We start from the raw sequence: 18,729 nt of genomic DNA on the forward strand, positions 1-18,729 counted from the left end.
GAAGTCTGGATTCAACACTCCTGCAGGTCATGTAAGTCTGATGTTTTTTACGCATATCACACATTGGATTTCATATATGCTTACATTATCTCCAAGCTTAACCAGGTGCATTTCAATATGGTCCACTTAATTTCATTGCAGGTTGATATGCAACATGTAAGGGAAGCTCACAAAATAGACTCCTTCCACGTGACCCTTAAAGTGATGCCGGGCATAACACGGTGTCACCTGGATCCTAATGGATTTGAGAAGATGAGGGTCAGCTATGCCTTCTAGATTTTTGGGACAAAAGTCCTCCAAGCTTTCCACCTATACAAAGACAAGTTGGAAGCAACACTTGGAAGGATGGATGTAGCACAAGAGTTCTTCAGGTGAGTCGTCTCTTGTCATATGCTGGTTAAAATTAGGTAGTGAAATGTCTGATGTAACCAACTTGTAAATGAAAATTATATCTTAATAGAATGCATCATTAGCACCAACATTTGGGCGAGTTGATTTTGGTTCATAGTTATGAACGGCGCAAAACACACGAGACACAAAATGACGTCCTTGTGTTTTTCGTCGTTTTGTGTCTCGTGTGTTTTGCGCCGTTCTTATCTATGAAGAATGCATCATGCAATGTAAACTACAAAATTATGAAAACAGCTGTTTTGCATATTTCAGCAAACTCCACCAGCTCATAAGAATGATGACATCGCGGTTCCCTGCTGAAGCCCTCAGACCGTGTTCATCAGGAACAGCAGTGCTGCAGGATTTTCTGTCCTACCTCAAAGCATGGGAGCAGCACACGAAAGGTGGAGGAGGCTTTCTGAGCAATTCCATTGCTGCTGGCCTACAGTCCTGTCATTCTGTGCTGACAGGACTGCAGGCCTGCTGGCCTGCAGTCCTGTCAACACAGAATGCAAATGAGCTTTCATAGTCAAGTAAAGAAACTAGTAGAAGCAGGGTATCCTAATGATGTCATTACGTCAGTTTGTAACAACATGATTAAGAAACTTAAATTTGAAGGGAATCACTCGGAGCGTCGTGAAGAGAGCAGAAAGGATAGGAGGATATCAGTTATTCCTTACCTTCATAAGACTTCACATGAACTTAAGCAATTAGCTAATAGATATAAAGTCGATGTGCTTTTCTCAGCCAAAGGCAAACTGCAGTCTATTTGTTCACGCATGCGCAAAGAATTTCCGCAATGTCACATAAAGCACAGCAAAAAGTTCGTGGAGTGCGCAATGGGCGTTGTTTACATGACTCCTTTTAGCTGTGGTAAAGTGTATATCGGTCAGTCGGGAAGATGCGTCAATGTTCGTCTCAGAGAGGACGATTCTTCCTTGAAATCTGTAGGTGCATCGCATCTTGCGGCTCATTGCAGAGAGTGCGGTTGTCACCCTCTTTTTCAGGATACTGAAGTGGTTTTTCGGTCAAATAATAAATTAACTCGCGAGTTGACAGAAGCGTTTCACATAAGAAAAAGAGGGGAACAATGCGTCAGACAGCCTTCTGTTTTGCTGCACGATAAAGAGTTTGTTTTTCTTGAGTATGTCCCGAGATAATCTGTCTTCTTTTACCATGTGTTCTTGATGTGCCACTGATGTACTTTTTTGCCTGCACAGGCATGAGTCGTGTTTTTCAGTTGCCTGTATATATATTCCGCCCTTTCTAATAAACTGTTTAGTTGCGAGAAAGCGCTTGTCCTCTCTTTATGTCTGTTTTTTTCGTGCGCTTTAAATGATAGTTATACCATGCATATCCAACTAGCCCAACTTTCGATTCTGTTGCAATTCATTTCTAGTACCCAGGGCACTAATTCTTTTCCTCACCTCAATGTATCGGACCCGGCCACGCTGGCTTCAATGATTGCCGTATGCATTTGCAAGGCAAGAGTGGCATCTTGGCACATTCGCTATGGAACCTGTCCTCCCGATCTTCAAGCCTTGTGTGGATGGTTTCTTCCCTCCGTCAGGCATTCAAGAAGATTGTGCCGAATTCTGCGGTCCGAATTGCTCTGGCAAGTAAGGAGATACAAGGACTGGTTGAAGGTGTCGGCAAGCTTGTTTCAGGGTACTAGCTGGCAGCCGTTCTACAGGGACTGGTGCCGCACTAGCAATGACACGGCCGAGTATATCTGGCGACAAGTTCTTCCGCTACTTCCAAAGAGCAAGAAGTCGCTTGCGCAAGCTGGAAAAGTGTTGAACCTGAGCGCCACAACAATTCCTGACAAGTACCTTGATGTTCTTGGTCTTGGTCCCAAGTTTCGTTTCGAGCCGTCACTCAAGCGGGTGGACAAGTTGGTGTTAGCACGGTCCATTTCCAGGCAAGTGGTGGAAGAGGAGCGACCCAGATGCATTTCGGAGTGTGTGGATGCCATTGTTAAGACTGAGACGAACGCACAGTGTAGGGACAGAGTTCGTCCAATTTGTAAGTTTTTGGCAGGTAACAAACTGCAACTTCTTGTGCTGGCCTACGTGTGACCATTTCGAGTACACTTGAGTTGCTTGACTATCTCACTGAAAATGATGGCTTTAAATACCTAATGACTGCAAAAACTAGCCAGGATTCTTTGTAAAACCTTTTCGGTATTATCAGGCAATCTTCTGGCAGTAATGATCATCCAACACCAACTCAGTTTTTGATTACAGTAAACTGCATGTCATTCTATGGTTTAGTTAAAGGTGTCAGTCAAGGAAACTGCGAAGAGGGCATGCTAGGTTCCCTTTTGGAAGTTAGTAGCCCACGAGACACATCGCAAAATGCAGCAGGCATGGATTTGGCACCGAGCTTTACTCCGAATGCGCAGGCGTTGGTTATACCTTCCCAGGACCACAGCCAGCATGTTGCGAGGAGCGACTCGAGAATTATATTTTACATTGCTGGCTACGTGGCACGAAAGTTCATTTTGAAAAGCAATTGTAAAGATTGTTTGATACTAATTTCCGCGCCTGCCCCAGACGAAAGCTTTCAGCTTGCAAGGTTGACACTATTTCGTGACAATGGTGGACTCCTCTACCCAAGTGCTTGCCTATTTCGGTTCATAAAGAAGCTTGAAGACTTGTTCACGGGCTGCTTTTCTTGTGAACAACTCCATGCAGACAGCATTTTAGATGTGCTGACTATTGTGAAAGCAAGGCTTTGGCAAGAGGTTGGGTGCCATGTCTCAATGCTTGTCTCAAAAAATAATACAATTCTATGTTATTACACGACTTCATTTTTACATTAAGGGGCTAAATACAGACAGAGCAGGCAAACGCCAGAAAGCAAAGCACTTAAAGATAAGCCGCTGCTGTTAAATATTTTTTCCTTGCTTTAGAAGATTTTTAAAAATTTAATATTGTTCCTGTGTGTATTTTACAAGTGTAGGTTAAACTTGATGTATGAATCCTTTCTGAATATTCTTTTTCTGTTTCACTGACCCAAATACAAGAGAATGCCGGATTTGAAAAACAAGCAAAATAGTATGGTGCCACTCGCCATGCATACTATAGCAATAAACCCTTGACTAAGTGGCAACTCTGCTTAATTCAATTGTGAATGGTGACTTTGGTCCTTGGCGTACCATCAACAGTGTGATTAATATGATCTACGAGAACATCTGTAGATCTCTATAAAAATGCATGTTATTTGAATGGAAATGTGTCTATTATTTGTCATTTTCAGTATTTCTTCTGATTCAGTGTCTTTACTTATTGTGTGAACAATATGTGTTGAGTGTTCATGTGTTTTTGTGAACTTTTTTATGCCAAGTGTGCTATTGAAAATATTTAGCATCTCTTTGTGATTATTTGTAGTTGTGAATATTTTTCTAGCATCTATTTGGCTGTTTTAGCAGTCATGCTCTTTGTCGCACACGCTGATAAGTACATAATGGGGCAAGGCCCTCTCCAAGCTATTTCAGCTTTTTCCATCTGCTTTCACTTTGAGAAAAAAAATGAAAGTGATTGATATGCATGGCTTTTGTGGAGTACGAACGTTGTGCTGCCCCACCAAATAAACTAACTTATTCCCGAGAACGATTGTTGTCTATATTTTTTTCCACACCTTCATTACAAATTCACTTTTATTTCTTGGGCGTGATTAGAATAGGTCTTTCCTTCTGTGCACTACCACACATTTTCTTGCACTTTTTCAGGAGAATATCAGCTGAGAGCGCGTAAGGTGCTTAAGTTTGTAGTAATATTGTTTTATTTAGTGAGAGTACGACTTCACTAAAGTTACTATTGAGTACAAACGCTAGCATATTGGTGTAGAAATGTGAGCCGCTTATATGCCACTCTGCGACTTATTAAATTAGTGATCATGAAAACATTAGTCTCTTTCATCTAAAGGCAATCGATGTCAGTGCACGTTAAACTTTCCGGAGTCCTCCACTACGGCGTTCTTCATAAGCAGAAAGTGGTTTCATAAATCAATTATCTAAAGGCAATAAAATTGCGAGAGCGCAATACAAAACTGGCTGTTTACAGCGTATATTGCATCCCGCTGAAGACGCGCTCATGTTTAGCGATACTTCATGCGCCAGAACGACGGCCAGAGCAAGAATATGCTCAGGCAAAAGAAGAAAAGCAACGAAAATGGCTATGAACAGGGGTTGCACAAGAGTAGTTTGTGCTTGAAGCGCTGGCAAACTAACCTTCGCGCTGCGTTGGCCGAGAGCAGCAACGCGTCGCTTCCATTGCATATGGTGGTGGTGCCATCTACCAGGTGAGACATAAAGTGCGTCAGTGCACGGCCTCCAGTCAGCCCACTACCCCTTTTTAGAACACTTTAGCAGTATGCAACGTTTGTGGCGATCTGAAGTCGGTGTTGCCAGACTCAAAAAGAGGCGGCAGATCCGGAAAAAGCTGCAGGTTCGGAAAACGATGGAAATTCTGAAAAATCTGCTGATTCGGACGTCGCCGGAGATCCTGGAAAAGCTGCAGATTCGGGAAATGCAGGAGATTCGGAAAACACTGCAGATTCGGAAAAAGCTGCCACTTTGGAAAACGTTGCAGGTGTCCCTTCTTCTGTGAATGCGGGTAAGTCCACATTCTTTTCATGCGAAGAAATTTGAAGCCAGCGGAACTGTGCCTGGTAGCGTGTCAAACTTGCCACGCTCGTTAAATGACAAGGGATTAAATGAATGCCACAAAAATACCAATGCGCGCGTGCGTCACACCCATTTCGTACAAAAGACTGTGTTGCGCTAAAACCACGTACAACAATAGACCTCTACCGGGGAACGTCACAGCGTGACGTCACCGGTGCACGTGCAAGGCTGTGGTTGGCAAAACACTCCCGCCGGTGGTTCAAGAGGGGTACAGTCACTCGGGGCTTTGGCCAAGTTTTTTTTTTCTTTTTGAAAGCCTAATCTTCATCTCACAGTGGCAACATTAGATGTGGTATGTGTCGGAGAACATCTAGGTATGTGGTAAAGTGCGTGATGAAATATTTACCACGCTGGCTGGCTGTTTATCACGGACAAGTGAACACACGTGGCAGCCTGTGCGATGAACAGTGGCATCATCCACGAAAATGTGCAGTGTTGACTGTGCGTTGTAGTGTGTGTTGAAAGGCATCGAAAATATTGGTTCACCATTACTGACAGTAAAACTGTGAATATTGTGCATGGTGTGTGCAGTGTGAATAATGCGATGCGTCCTGTTTGCGAAAACGCTGGTATTCGTTGTGAGCCAGTTGCAGTAACCTGTTATCGGTGGAACTTGACGATCTGTCATTTTAGTCAAGGTAAAAATGCATCTGACGCGATTATCTGCGAGTGGGTACAGTTCAACGTGTGCGCGGCGTGCAGAAAAATAGAAGTGCATGATCTGCGGGGACTACGCATGTTGCAGCATTGCCGAATCTGCATATACGCTTCACCACGGCTATAATTGGTATTATTGGATACCTGATACATGCTAATGGAAACAGCGGATATTTTTGTTTCTTCTCTACTGTGTTCTTTTACAGCTCGATCCTTAGTGAGTGACAATTAGCATTAGAAGTTCGTGTATAAGGCCTAAAGAAGCAAATGCAGCAAGGTAACTGTGCCAGATAATATTGTTGCAAATGTTGTATATTATTAAGTTGTCGGGTTTTACAATACATAAATAATTTTCACTGGGTTATTGAGCAACGCAGCGGCAGCATTTCACTTTAATTTTCACGAGGATATGTTAACTTGAGACTTACACACGGCAAGAAGTGTTTCTCTTTTTTTTTTTTTCATTCATATTCAATCAGAGTGTTGCGCAATGAGCGAGAATCTTATCCATGACGTCGCGCACAGCAGCTCAAAACCATGGTGCCACCAATGTTGTACCTCATTTAAAACTGCAGTGCACATGCCACGATGCAAATTGAATGAGTTTACATTCATGCCATGCAAATACTTCTAGAAGTGCTAGTCACTGTGTACATTCAAAACGTTCGCTTTCGAAAAAGAACAACTTTTTTTATGGCTGCCATCAACGTGGGTGAAGCCCACTTCGTGTTATAGTCGTGTCTTTCAGTACTCTAAACAAAGTTTCTCCATCCATCCAACTACGACGAGCGAATTTCCACACTATGAGCAGTGACCCTTTCGTGACCCCCTTCTTTCAAAAGAACCATGTAGAAGATTATGTCGAAGGAATGCAGACACGCAGCTCTGCTATGCAGAAAGATGCCGCCAGCGGAAGTTTCGTGCCAACCAGCACCTGCTCCGAGAAAGGGTATGGTGGGCGGGGTGCCAGTGGTGACGTCACACTGTTTACAAACAGGGGGAGGTCTATGTATCTGACCGTCGATTATCTGTGCTATGCACATCGTGGCCCGCCAAGGTTCGCACCTATTCTCTTTTAGATGCGGAGCATCTAATACTCGAGGCTTGTAGTGCGGCGCCGTCCGCAAGCTTCCTCCTCCTTCTTCCACCATCTGTGCATTCCTTCCTCCTCTGCACACCACGCGCGCTTCACTCCTCCACCATCTGTGCACCCTTCCTCCTCTACACACCGCGTGCGCTTCTCCTCTTCACGAACATTCGCTAGCTGTACAATGTAGCGCGCATGCGCCGTCACGCTTCTAGAACATCGGCAGCTGACGCGCGCGCATGCGCCGTCGCGCTTCGAGAACATCGGCAGCTGACGCGCTCGCATGCGCCGTTGCGCTTCTCCCCCTTCTCGAACATTCGACAGCTGACAGTGCATGCGCCGTCGTGCTGTATATATACTCAAGGTCGGTGCTCGCTCGCTCAGTTGCCGCTCGTCGGTTGGTTTGTACGGCGCGTCGACGTCCGAGGTCGCAATGATCGACGTCCCTTCGACCAGCGCCGGCCAAAGTGGCATCTAAAAGCCATCGTGCTCAAAGTTCGTCGCAATAAATAAACACCGCCCTTTCGCATACGTGTCGTACGTGTTCACTCATTTAACACCCCTCCTACAACCACGTTAACCAATTTAGCCAGCGACCCAAGTAAGTCGCAAGTTAACACCCCATTTCACAACCACGTTAACCAATTTAGCCATCGACCCAAGTAAGTCGCACTTTAACACCCCGTTAACCAATAATATGCTCCGCATCCTCCTCAGTGTTCCCTCGAGGGAAGCTGCGGGCAATTTTTTTAGTCAGTAAGAACGTCGGCTAATCCTTTTTTTTTCTTACAGTGAAAGCTGTTATGACACCGGGTCACACGCAGTTGCATCCCACGTACCTGGGAATCGACGTTTTGCGAAGCATACGGAGGAAAGGTGACCATGTTGCAATTTTTATATTGAGCAACACGTCATAAAATGACGCTAAATATAAGTACAAATCTTGCACGCGCAGTCATATCTTGAAGAGTTGCAGATGTTTATATAACCACTTGTTTGCACTTGCGCAACGATGTCAACTGGAACATGCGTATTGGACACACCAGAAGCTGACATGAAGCGCTGATGCTCGCGAAGATGCTGGCCCTTGACACTGCTACATAAATCAACATCCCTATTGACGTTTAACGAAGATTAGCGTCTATTTGAAAAGTGGCCCCGCCGCGGTGGTCTAGTGGTTAAGGTACTCGGCTGCTGACCCGCAGGGCGCGGGTTCGAATCCCGGCTGCGGCGGCTGCATTTCCGATGGAGGCGGAAATGTTGTAGGCCCGTGTGCTCAGATTTGGGTGCACGTTAAAGAACCCCAGGTGGTCTAAATTTCCGGAGCCCTCCACTACGGCGTCTCTCATAACCACAGAGTGGTTTTCGGACGTTAAACCCCGCATATCAATCAATATTTGAAAAGTGGTTCCGAGACCTGGCGTAGCTCTGTGGTAGAATGCTTGGCTGTCATGCAGAATGCTTGGGCTCGATTCCTGCTGGGACCCTGAATTAAATTTATTATTTGCATTCGTCGAGGAGCCAATGCTGCCTATGTGAGGTTTTTTCTTAACACTTACATTTATTCTGCGGCTTCATTGGGTCGATGCTGCCGATATCGGGTACTGCTTAACACTCACGCGTTAAAATATCCCGTGTGTCTTCTCGTCGTTCCTAGGTAGATGCTATAGGTGTCAATTGCCTATGGTGCCTGACAACGGCACTATAATCACCTGTAGTGCCTGACAACGGCACTACAGGTGTCCATCACCTATGGCACATACCCGCATACCAGCGGCACATACCCGGCCGTGGTATTAGTGACTGTCTGGCGGGAAGTGTTTGACGACGTACGCGACGAGATTGTGATAACAGCACGCAAGTACGGTAAGCTATTACGTTACCGCTCCTCCTTTCTGGCTTGTCGTGGTATTACCGCTCCTAATCGTTCCAGTGAAGGCACCGTAAGAACATCAAAAAGGAAAAGGTCACTGTGGGGTTGTCACACTTCATAGTTATTATTCCATTGAAGACGCCCTAATACCACAAAATGTTTTTTTTATTTATATCGCCGTGTGGTTGTCCAGCTTCATTATTGCTTGTAAGCCTGTTAAATTCCGGTACTTAGTACAAGAGTTGCGACGAAAAAATGCATTAAATTACCGTTTACCGGCATACCGGCACTACGGTTATGGCTCGCAGTGGTACTAACAGGAGTGAGTGTACTGCTCAGATAGCCGACACTTGCGACACGCTGTATGAGCACTCTGGCCCATCTTACTATCAGACGTGTTGAGGTTGATCGCGATTGTTGTTGCTCTGATACGAAGTGAACATCACAGACTATTTGACTTTGCCTCTTCCCGCTCTGTCTATCAGATTTCGCTGTCCAAGCACCTGCCTACCTCCCCGATATACAGATATTGGTAGACTGCGCGAACTCCCTGGCACGAAGACCACCTTCAATGCGCACAAGATAATCTTGGCTCTAAATAGTGTAGGGTTCAAGGCCATGTCCTACGAAGATACGATAGTCATCACTGACTTGCACCTGGATGGCGTCGAAAGTCTCTTGAGGTAAACTCTGTCGGCATGTTCCACTATTTGAGTGTTTCACTCACCCTGCATGGTCTGTGACCAGTGATTAGGGCACTCTGTGATCCCGACTTGACATATGTTAATTTTTTTACTTTGTACAGTCAAATCTCGATATAACGAGCCCAGATATAATGAGGTACATGAAGAAGAGCTCTGTCATAAATACAGTGCTGCAAGTATATGTTTATAACAAACTTTCGGATATGATGAAGCATTTTCACAGCAGGTATGAATTTGTTATAATGAGGTTTGAGTGTACTTATGGGTAAACTGGCTCAACTTTTAATAAACACTTATGAACCTTTATAGTAACACGGGTAATTGGTATAGTAGGTATTGAATCATGTTTAGACTGAATACGGCGTGCACACAGACACGGACACAAAAGGGAAAAAAAAAGAAAAAAAAACGCATACACCGTGGGCCTACTCGCAACTACAGTTTATTGGAAGGAAAGGCAAGTAGTGCATACATGTCGCTTCTGTTACATGACGTGGCTAGGGAAACAATATAAAAGAAAAGATACTCTTGCGGCCAAAAAAGAAGGCTTTCCTGGCGTTAGCATTTTGCACGACTACGTTTATGTGTTGGTGTCTGTGGGCGCGTATTACCCAGTCTAAATCTGACCCTTCAGTCTAGTATATGGCGAATCGATTTTTTTTAATATATGAAAGAGCGGGACAAACCGTCAAGATCATGCAACACGCACAAGAATCTCCATCAGGGAACGAGGGGGGTGTCAAAATTTATCGGGGCGTCCTTTCATTGGTCGAGTCGGAAGAAAACAAGCTTCACCGCCAATGCAGCAATGGAAATGAAGCGATTACGTGTTTCTCACAATGGCCTATACGTCTGGTCTCCGTATTTCCGGTGGTCAAATTACAAATTTCATGGAGAGCAACATATGTCATCCTCGGCCCACTGTCCTCGGAAACTTCCATGGCCATAAACCTGCACACATAAAGACGAACATGTGCCACTGAGTATATATATGTACGTGGAAGTGGGGCAGGTCTTGCGCCGCCATATTGCTACGTACCAGTGGCGTAGCGATCAACACGACGAAGAGGACGACACCATTTTCTCTGAATTAACAAGCGGGAACTCTGGCGCTGCGATCGTTGAGCCTCCAAGTCAACAATAACTAGGGCGCCGATACTCTGGCCGCTAGTGCACGCCAATGGCCTTGCGCTCGGTGAACATTGAACATGCGTTCGATTACAAAGTAATATAATTAGATTATCTGCTCACTAAAGCGAGTGCATCGTAATGTTAGTTCTCCACAGTGTTACTAAACATGTTTTCAGATCGAACGTTGCTAAGTTTGTCCACCTTGGCAGAACAGTGGCCAGGGTGCTGGGCTGCTGACCAGAAAGTTGTGGGTTCGACGCAGGCCGAGGCGGTCGGATTTCGATGGCGGCAAAACGGTCGAGGTCGGTGCACGTAACAAAACACCAGATGCCTAGTATTCTTGCTTGCGGGCTTCGAAGGCATTATTTCATTTACATCTATTGTGGTCTGGGAGGGGATGTTTTGACATAAAGTTTTCAATACAAATAACCTTTATGAAACGTCCTGCAACTTTCTGGAACGGGAAAAGGGTGTCCCGCCTAGATGACGGCCAGATGTTTTCGAGTACTGGTGGCTTCCTCGGCCCGCTCAAGAGTGAAGATGCTCAAACCTCGATATAACAAAACCGGATATAACAAAATACCTGTTATAACGACGTAAATGAAAAAAGTCTTTCAATTACTATACTGTTTGTATTAAACCTTTAAAATGAATTTTTGGATGTAACGAGATTATTTTTGTGTAAGGTGCAACTTTGTTATAATGCGGTTCGAGTGTAGTTTGTATATTTGGGCACAGCTAGAAGAACAAGCAGGGGCGTATGAAGGTGCCGGAAGCAACCTTGAACGCTGTGCTGGGCAGCCGCATTAAAAGAGTTGACTTCGAAAAAAAAAACAAGTCATTCAACTTCGCTGTTGAAGTAAGCAATCCCTCAGCGCAGGTACTTCTACACTGTAAGCAAAAACTATCCGAGTTTGGGGTTTTTGCGGCTCATGACCTCTGAAAACTCTCTTGCGTTTAAAATTACTACCTCGTGTAGGAGTAAAAGATGGTACATGACATAGTTTTACCACCACCTCTCAGGCAAGTAGTAAAAGGATGTCAAAATCTAGTTTTACCACTTAGGGAGTTTTCAGTCACGTGATTTTTAACCTGCGTTTCAGAGTTTATTACGACGTGACTGCAAGGTGCAGCTGCTTCGGTGGCTTTTGCCCCATTGTGACGCTCTCCTGATGGTACGCGAGGACCACAGTTTTTTTTTTTTGGCATCGCCGTGCCTCGGGATTGACATCGAGTCAACACACTTTCACTGGAACTGGGGGCAGCATAAGCACAACAAGCGTGAACAGCATTCTGTGAACGAAAAAGAAAAAAAGACGGGGGGGGGGGGGTCTCAAAAGAAGAAAAAAAAGAAAGAAAACCTGCTCAGGAAACTTGTCCTGCATATTTTCGCAAATTGTTGGCTTTTGCTCGGCGTTGGCCTTGGAGACAGACGGTGCAACAAGAAGCTGGGTATCTGTGTGTCTGGTTGGGCTGATGGATCTCACGTGTTTCCTACATCGTCAAACGACCGTGCGCTTCCGAACGCCTCCGAACCTGCACGTCGCGGATATCTCACTTCCGAGCCGAATCGCGAAGATCTGCCAGTGGTAAAAAAATCAATCTGGTGTCATCGTCCGTGCTTGCCTACTGGAGAAGCAATAACCAAAATGCTTCACTCTGTCGTCGGCACCGAGCCGCAGCCGCCAGTGACCAGTGGGAGTGTGTCGCCGGGGCAGGTGAAAGAAGCATCGCATATGTTTTGTTCCACAGTAGGCGATGTCTGCATGAGTAAAGTGCTGCCCGAATTGCCCTCCTCATGCACCAACTGCTCTCAAACATGTAGCGCAAAGCCTATACGAGGCAGACGGGACCAACAAGCGGCTGCCGGTGAGCACGAAGAAAACCCGGACGGTGGTATTTACACCGCCCCGTCCCCGTAAGATAGTGGCCACGTGTTCATTTGTGTCTGAAACGACGACGAAATTCGCACAGGATATGTGTTCTGTGATCGCCAGCTGTGTTTCATCGGATAGCCGTGCTCCTCAAAAAGGCCTAGTGCGCCGTCGGTAAGAAGCTTGTGTGCAGGCGTGCACCGCTCCTCTACGCCCGTTGTGATGAATACGTGCTGCTACTGTGTTTGTGCACCGTCGCTCAATGAAAATCATTGAGCTACCATGGTTTGTGCGTACTTAGGTATATTTTATGGACTTGTGCATCAGCAGTGCTAACACGCGTGGGGCCATGAGCCCGGTGTGCCAAGTAATTATTGGATACTCAAAAAGGTGAGATTGGGTAGATTTACAATAAAAGGTCGGTGTGACATTTAGTGTCCTGCAGCCCACCTTAAGTTTACGCTTGCACCTTCAACTGTTCTTGTTTATCGATGCAAAAAAAGAGCTCTCCTACTGGTCCTACAGGGCCGGTCAAAAAGTCGTGCCTATATATATACCGGACTGTCAAAGTGTAGTTGAGCAACGCGTGCAGTCTGTTCTAGTGGTGTATTATTCTGCATTTGTTGTGTGTGCGTGTTTGTCTGTATGTGAATCTATGTGTCACCAATTCTGCCGTTCAATAAATTCAATCAGTTCTGCTATTCAATAAATTTGTCGTCTCTGGGCGAATGCACCCGTCAATTTTTATTTTTTTACCACCAGAAATAACTCCCAGTAATAACCTCAAAAACCTTGTGAAGGTAGTAAAAATTTACTCCCTCTATACTCGCTGAGAACCTCACTGGGGTAAATATTTACTACTCTCCCTACGTTCAAAAACTCAGTTAGCACGAGAGTAAATTTTTACCTCGGTAGTAGGTGGTAAAAAAAACCCAGGAAAGGTAGCGCGCTAGAGGACAAATGGTTTACCCAGTTTTTGAGGTTATTTTAGGTCATTTTCGTTTAGTGTGTACGGCACAGGTCTGAAAGTGTCCAACGTGCTTCAGGCCACCCGCACCCGCGTCGCCGCCGCCAAGTACGTCGTTCCCGAGCTGGTGGAGAAATGCCTGGCCTACGTGAACAGTTTCACGCAGATGGACAAAGTCTCTCCTGTCCTGGACCACGCTCTCACCAAGGGCGAAGAAGGCCTGCTGGACGGCGTGAGCACCCTCATCCGTCGGGAGACTCTCGGCGTGATTAGCTCGTCGAAGTTTCCCTTTTCCACCGAGCTCACCGTGAGATTCATCCTGGCCCACGCGATTAATGTGCCCGGGGTATCGGTGGTGAACACCGTATACGATTGGGCGCAGCCCGAGTCGCGGTCGGGCGTCACTGCGAACGGTCAAGGGACGGACGTTCGCGCCATTATGCTGCCACTATTTCCCGAGCTGCGCTTCCTTGCACTTACGTCGGATGAGTTTATCCGAGGTCCCATACAGTGGCAAATCCTCACCGATTCCGAAGCTCTGGCCATATTAGGCAACATCGTTTTTGAAGGCTCGATATTGATGCCAAAGGGCATCTGCCAGATCCTGGAGGCTCGTGAGAACGCTTCGAAATAAAAGCTAAAAACTGGCTATTAAAAAAAAAGGGCTACTTGTCAAGACGTGGTAGTAAAATTATTGACCTTTCAACTTTTTATTGAAAGGCAGAAAATTTAGGCGGCGTAGACAAATAGCTGACTTGTTGATCTTCGAGGGGAAATGCAGTGTGGAGAAAATGGGAAGAGATGTGCGAAAAAAAAAATAAAGCCAGATAGTTGAAATAGTCATTAAAACCAATGCCATTCTGCGTTTTGTGACTCTTGGTCGGATACTTGCGCTGATAGAATCGTTCATAGTGTGTATGCATTGAAGGTGCAACTGATGTTATCCAAACAACTAAACAGAAATTTCATCGCTCAACCCTGTAGCGCGAGGCAGGCTAGAGGTCATGACACATTCGAACGATCAAGTTACCTGTCCTTACTGCGACAACTGTATAGCTCAACCAAAACTGTCGCACATATTTTGAGTGTCGAGCGTACCCGCCAATGATCGTGCGCTCTATGCACATGCTTTCACTCACATAGCAAAGGCATAGGAGCATTATCTGCTCACCAGAGCTAGTGAATTGTACTTTTTGAGACTCGAACTGTCACCAAAAATGTTTGTCACAAGCGCTGATTCATCGTTACTAAGTGTTCACCGCAAGATTCGCTACCTTGTTACGATGGTTACTAATGCTAGTTAACTGCAGTTAACCAACCAATATGTCGACATTTGGTTATGTTTGGGGTATGGTGTAGCGAGATAAAGTACCGGCACAATACCGCATGTGAAATAGCACAGAGGCCACCGGCTTATGCAGGCTTGCGTCATGCTATGCGCGATTTTTTAAAGCCTGTCCGCGCTTAGTTGAAAGGACAAATGAAAGGACATTAGATACTATTAGCAAAGAGGAAACCGGGCGGGGCAGTCGCTGCGAATTATCCAAGGCTAGATCCGCCGGCTACCTATACAGCATCCTAATCCTAATTCGTTTTGCTTACTGTGCCGTTAGCGCTGGATTGTCAGGTTGAGTCTGTTACCTAAGCCTGATCTGTTATCAAGTCTGTTACCAAAGTCTGTTACCAAAGCAAAACATCGAAACACAGTGACATTCTGTTCTTCACTGATGACTAATTGTAAACCGCTCCCTGTATTTATACTGGTATACACATACAAAATTGCACGTTCAAGTATCAAAATGAACGCACCTGATCCTTCATTTAACAAGGGATGTCTTACGAGTGCTTACGCGACGAGATGTTTGCGCTTTTAACGTGACAGCCACTGCAACCAGGATAAGATAAAGAAACTTTATTTGCTCCTAACGCGGAGCATTTCAAATGGTCGAGCCCCTATTCCAGGGCTCCGCTATGTCCTAGCCACCATCTCTACCCGTTGGCCAGCCAACGCCGATCATCACTGGCCGAGCTGGACAGCAGTGCCTCCCATTGTTCCTCTGTGTTCATACTGCAACAAGGCTTGAAGACAATTTGTCACCATTGCAGCACTGAGTTTATGGTTCTCGCCTTCTTATCTGAAAGAGACTGGTCCGATCCTGGCAGCGGAAGTTGCGTCCTGATTTGGGCGAAATGCCAGAGGTCCATGCATTATGCGATGTCCAATGCGCGTCACAGAACCCAACGCCGCCGAAATTTCCGGCGGAGCCTTGCACACGACGTACCTCAGCGGTATCCTGTATACGGCTCGTAATGCCCCATAGATGATTTAGACAGCTATTCACGGTCCTTCGTTTATTTAGCACATGAGCAGTGAGCACATTGACAGAAAAAGATGAGTGACGTTAATTCTTACAGAATTTGATAAGATTATTTTAATTGCATCCAGCGCCCCCCCCCTTTTTTTCGCAGTCAATTATTTATTTATTTATTTATTTATTTATTTATTTATTTATTTATTTATTTATTTATTTATTTATGACATACTGCAGGCCCCACAAGGGGCCCAAGCAGGAGGGGCATAATCACTCAAGTATAAACAAACCGACAATACAAGGTAAAATACTGCAAAAAAGAAAAAGAAACATACTGTCTCAATTTTCTATAAGTTCAATCCCATCAATACTACAGACAACAGATATGGGCAGATCATTCCAGTCAGATATGGTGCGTGGATAGAAGGAAAATTTGAAGACGTTTGTTCTGGCGCTGTAGGGGGTCAGGGATGCAGCGTGTCGATGTCGTGTACGCCGAGAAGTCAATGGCTGAATAAACTGATCAGGGCTAATGCCGAGTTTGTTGCTCTTAAGCTGGTAAAGAAATTTAAGCCTTTCTATTTTACGTCGTGCCTGCAACGTTTGGATCCCGTGCTCTTTCATGAGAGTAGTAGGCGAGTCTGATAAACGATATTTTGAGTAGATAAAGCGAACCGCTTTGCGCTGTATCATTTCAAGAGCCTGAATATTTTTTTTGCTTGTGCGGGTCCCTAACTGAGCATGCGTATTCGAGTTTCGGTCTAATAATCGATGTGTATGCAAGAAGTTTAACACTTGGAGGAGCTAATTTAAGTTTGTGTCTGAGAAGGCAGAGCTTGCGAAAAGAGGACGCACAGACGTTGGAAACGTGCTGATTCCAACTTAGGTTGTCTATAATGGTGACACCAAGGTACTTGTAACAACTGACTTCACAAAGCGGTCGTTCAGGAAGCTCATAGGAAAACGACTAGCTGCTCTTCTTTTTAGTAATTTTCATGAAGACCGATTTTTCGGCATTTAACTTCATATTCCACTTTGTGCACCATGCCTGTATGCTAAGAAGGTTAGAATTTAATTGAATTTGATCCTCGTGGCAAGTTATTTCGTTAAAAAGAATACAATCATCCGCAAATAGTCTAATTTGTACTGGGCTGGTAATCGCATCAACAATATCATTAATATATATAAGAAACAAAAGAGGGCCTAGTACAACACCTTGCGGAACGCCAGATGTGACGGGTAAAGATTTGGAACATTGATCATCAATACTAACATATTGCGTGCGGTCAGATAGATAAGAAGAAATCCAGTTTGTTATAAAGGCCGGAAGTCCAATTGCCTGTAGTTTGAGCATGAGTTGCGAATGTGGAACAAGGTCAAAGGCATTTCGAAAATCCAGGAAAATTACGTCGACCTGGCCAGTCTTATCAAGGACGCCGGCAAAACTGTGAACAATAGAGGTTAATTGAGTGACAGTAGAAAATCCTTTTCTAAAACCATGTTGGAAGCAGGATAATAAACCGTTATCATTGAGAAACTTGGAAATGTAGTTAGCTATAATATGTTCTAAAATTTTACAGCAAGATGATGTTAATGAAATGGGACGATAATTACCAGGAACCATGACATCGCCTTTTTTAAACACGGGAACAATGCGTCCGACTTTCCAATCAAAGGGTAGGATACCAGAAGATAATGATAAGTTGAAAATTGCCACAAGAAAGGGTGATAATGCTTCAGCGTAACGGGAAAGAAAAACGTTCGGTATCCCGTCAGGACCAGGTGAAGACTTAGTTTTTAGGTTAAGCATCATAAAAATCACACCAGATATAGACACAATATCAGCACTGATTCTGCAATTGGAAACAATTTGAGGCATAGGCTCATGTACTGTCGAAAATACACCGTGGAAATAAGCGTTGAAATGCTCAGCAATGTCTGTCTTATCAACGAGGAGCGCATTATCGTGACGTAATTTTTCAATAGGTTTTCTTTTGTTCGACAAGAAGTTCCAAAATTTCTGCGGAGCAGATCGAATGAAATTCGGCAACTCGTGCTCAAAATAACTTCGTTTAGCGCTTGCTACGGCTTGATTAAGGGCTAATTGAGTGGTTTGAATGATGTCACGAGAGGACACTCCTCGCTTCAGGTGTTTTAATTTTCTTTTCAAGTGTAAAATATCCCGTGAAATCCAAGGGGTTAGCTTACGCGTCTTTTTTACCTTGTCTGGAACAAAATGTTCGATACAGTGAAGACACATGTTCTTGAAAGTATCCCACATTTGGGCAGTGTTAGAACCGTGGAAGTTGCTTAGGCGGAGTTCTAAATAATCTAACACAGATTCATCATGGGCACGGGAAAAATTTGACGCGAATACATTTAGCTCGAGGCACAGTGCACACTTTTTCCACAGAGCATGAAAAAGACACCATATGGTGGCCAGAAAGACCATTTTCAATGCAGACATAATAATTTTGTATTGATTGACTTACGAAAACAAGGTCAAGTACAGAAGCACAGGTCATGCCGACACGTGTTGGTTGCTTCACCACCTGGCGCAAATCATGGCACATCATTATATCTAGTAGATACGAGGTTTGCGGGGATTGTCCAACACTGGCAAAAGCGGAGTCCCAATTTACGTTAGGCATGTTAAAATCGCCCACAAGAAATATTCTGTCATGCTTGTATGACGCCATGTGTTCGTGTAAGTCATGCAGAAACCGAGGAGGCGAGTCAGGTGCACGATACACAGCAAAGATAAGAAATGAACGCCCACAGAAGGATACCCTCAAAGAAAGGCTTTCGTGGTCGTCGACCTGATTAAGAAGCGTCGCATCAAGAGCACATTTTACGAGCACAGCGACACCGCCTCCGCTACGATTTCTATCTCGACGGTACACCCGATAGGAGGAGGGGAAAACGACATCATCGGTGATATCGTCACACAACCAGGTTTCCGTGATAACAACTATGTGCGGACTATTGCCAAGAAGAATGGACTCCAGTTGCTCGGATTTATTAACGATGCTGCGTGCGTTAAT

The 18,729-nt window shown here is 44.9% G+C and overlaps 1 protein-coding gene across 1 annotated transcript; it reads left to right on the top strand.

Annotated features, from left to right (window-relative positions):
* The first annotated feature begins 345 nt into the window (after positions 1 to 345).
* LOC119179220 (uncharacterized) lies at positions 346 to 14,007 on the top strand. The gene is made up of 2 exons (XM_037430289.1): positions 346 to 371; positions 13,413 to 14,007. Exons 1-2 carry the CDS (start codon positions 346 to 348, stop codon positions 14,005 to 14,007), a joined length of 621 nt encoding a protein of 206 aa, XP_037286186.1.
* The last annotated feature ends 4,722 nt before the right edge of the window (positions 14,008 to 18,729 follow it).

The sequence above is a fragment of the Rhipicephalus microplus genome, chromosome 7 (assembly GCF_043290135.1).
Source record: "Rhipicephalus microplus isolate Deutch F79 chromosome 7, USDA_Rmic, whole genome shotgun sequence".
Taxonomy (NCBI): Eukaryota; Metazoa; Arthropoda; class Arachnida; order Ixodida; family Ixodidae; genus Rhipicephalus; species Rhipicephalus microplus.

What these genes read in the sequence shown, in the direction of transcription:
- LOC119179220 (XM_037430289.1), top strand. Translation starts at nt 346, where the DNA reads ATGGATGTAGCACAAGAGTTCTTCAG. An exon ending in GTAGCACAAGAGTTCTTCAG is followed by an intron (nt 372 to 13,412) that starts GTGAGTCGTCTC and finishes ATTTTCGTTTAG; the next exon opens with TGTGTACGGCACAGGTCTGA.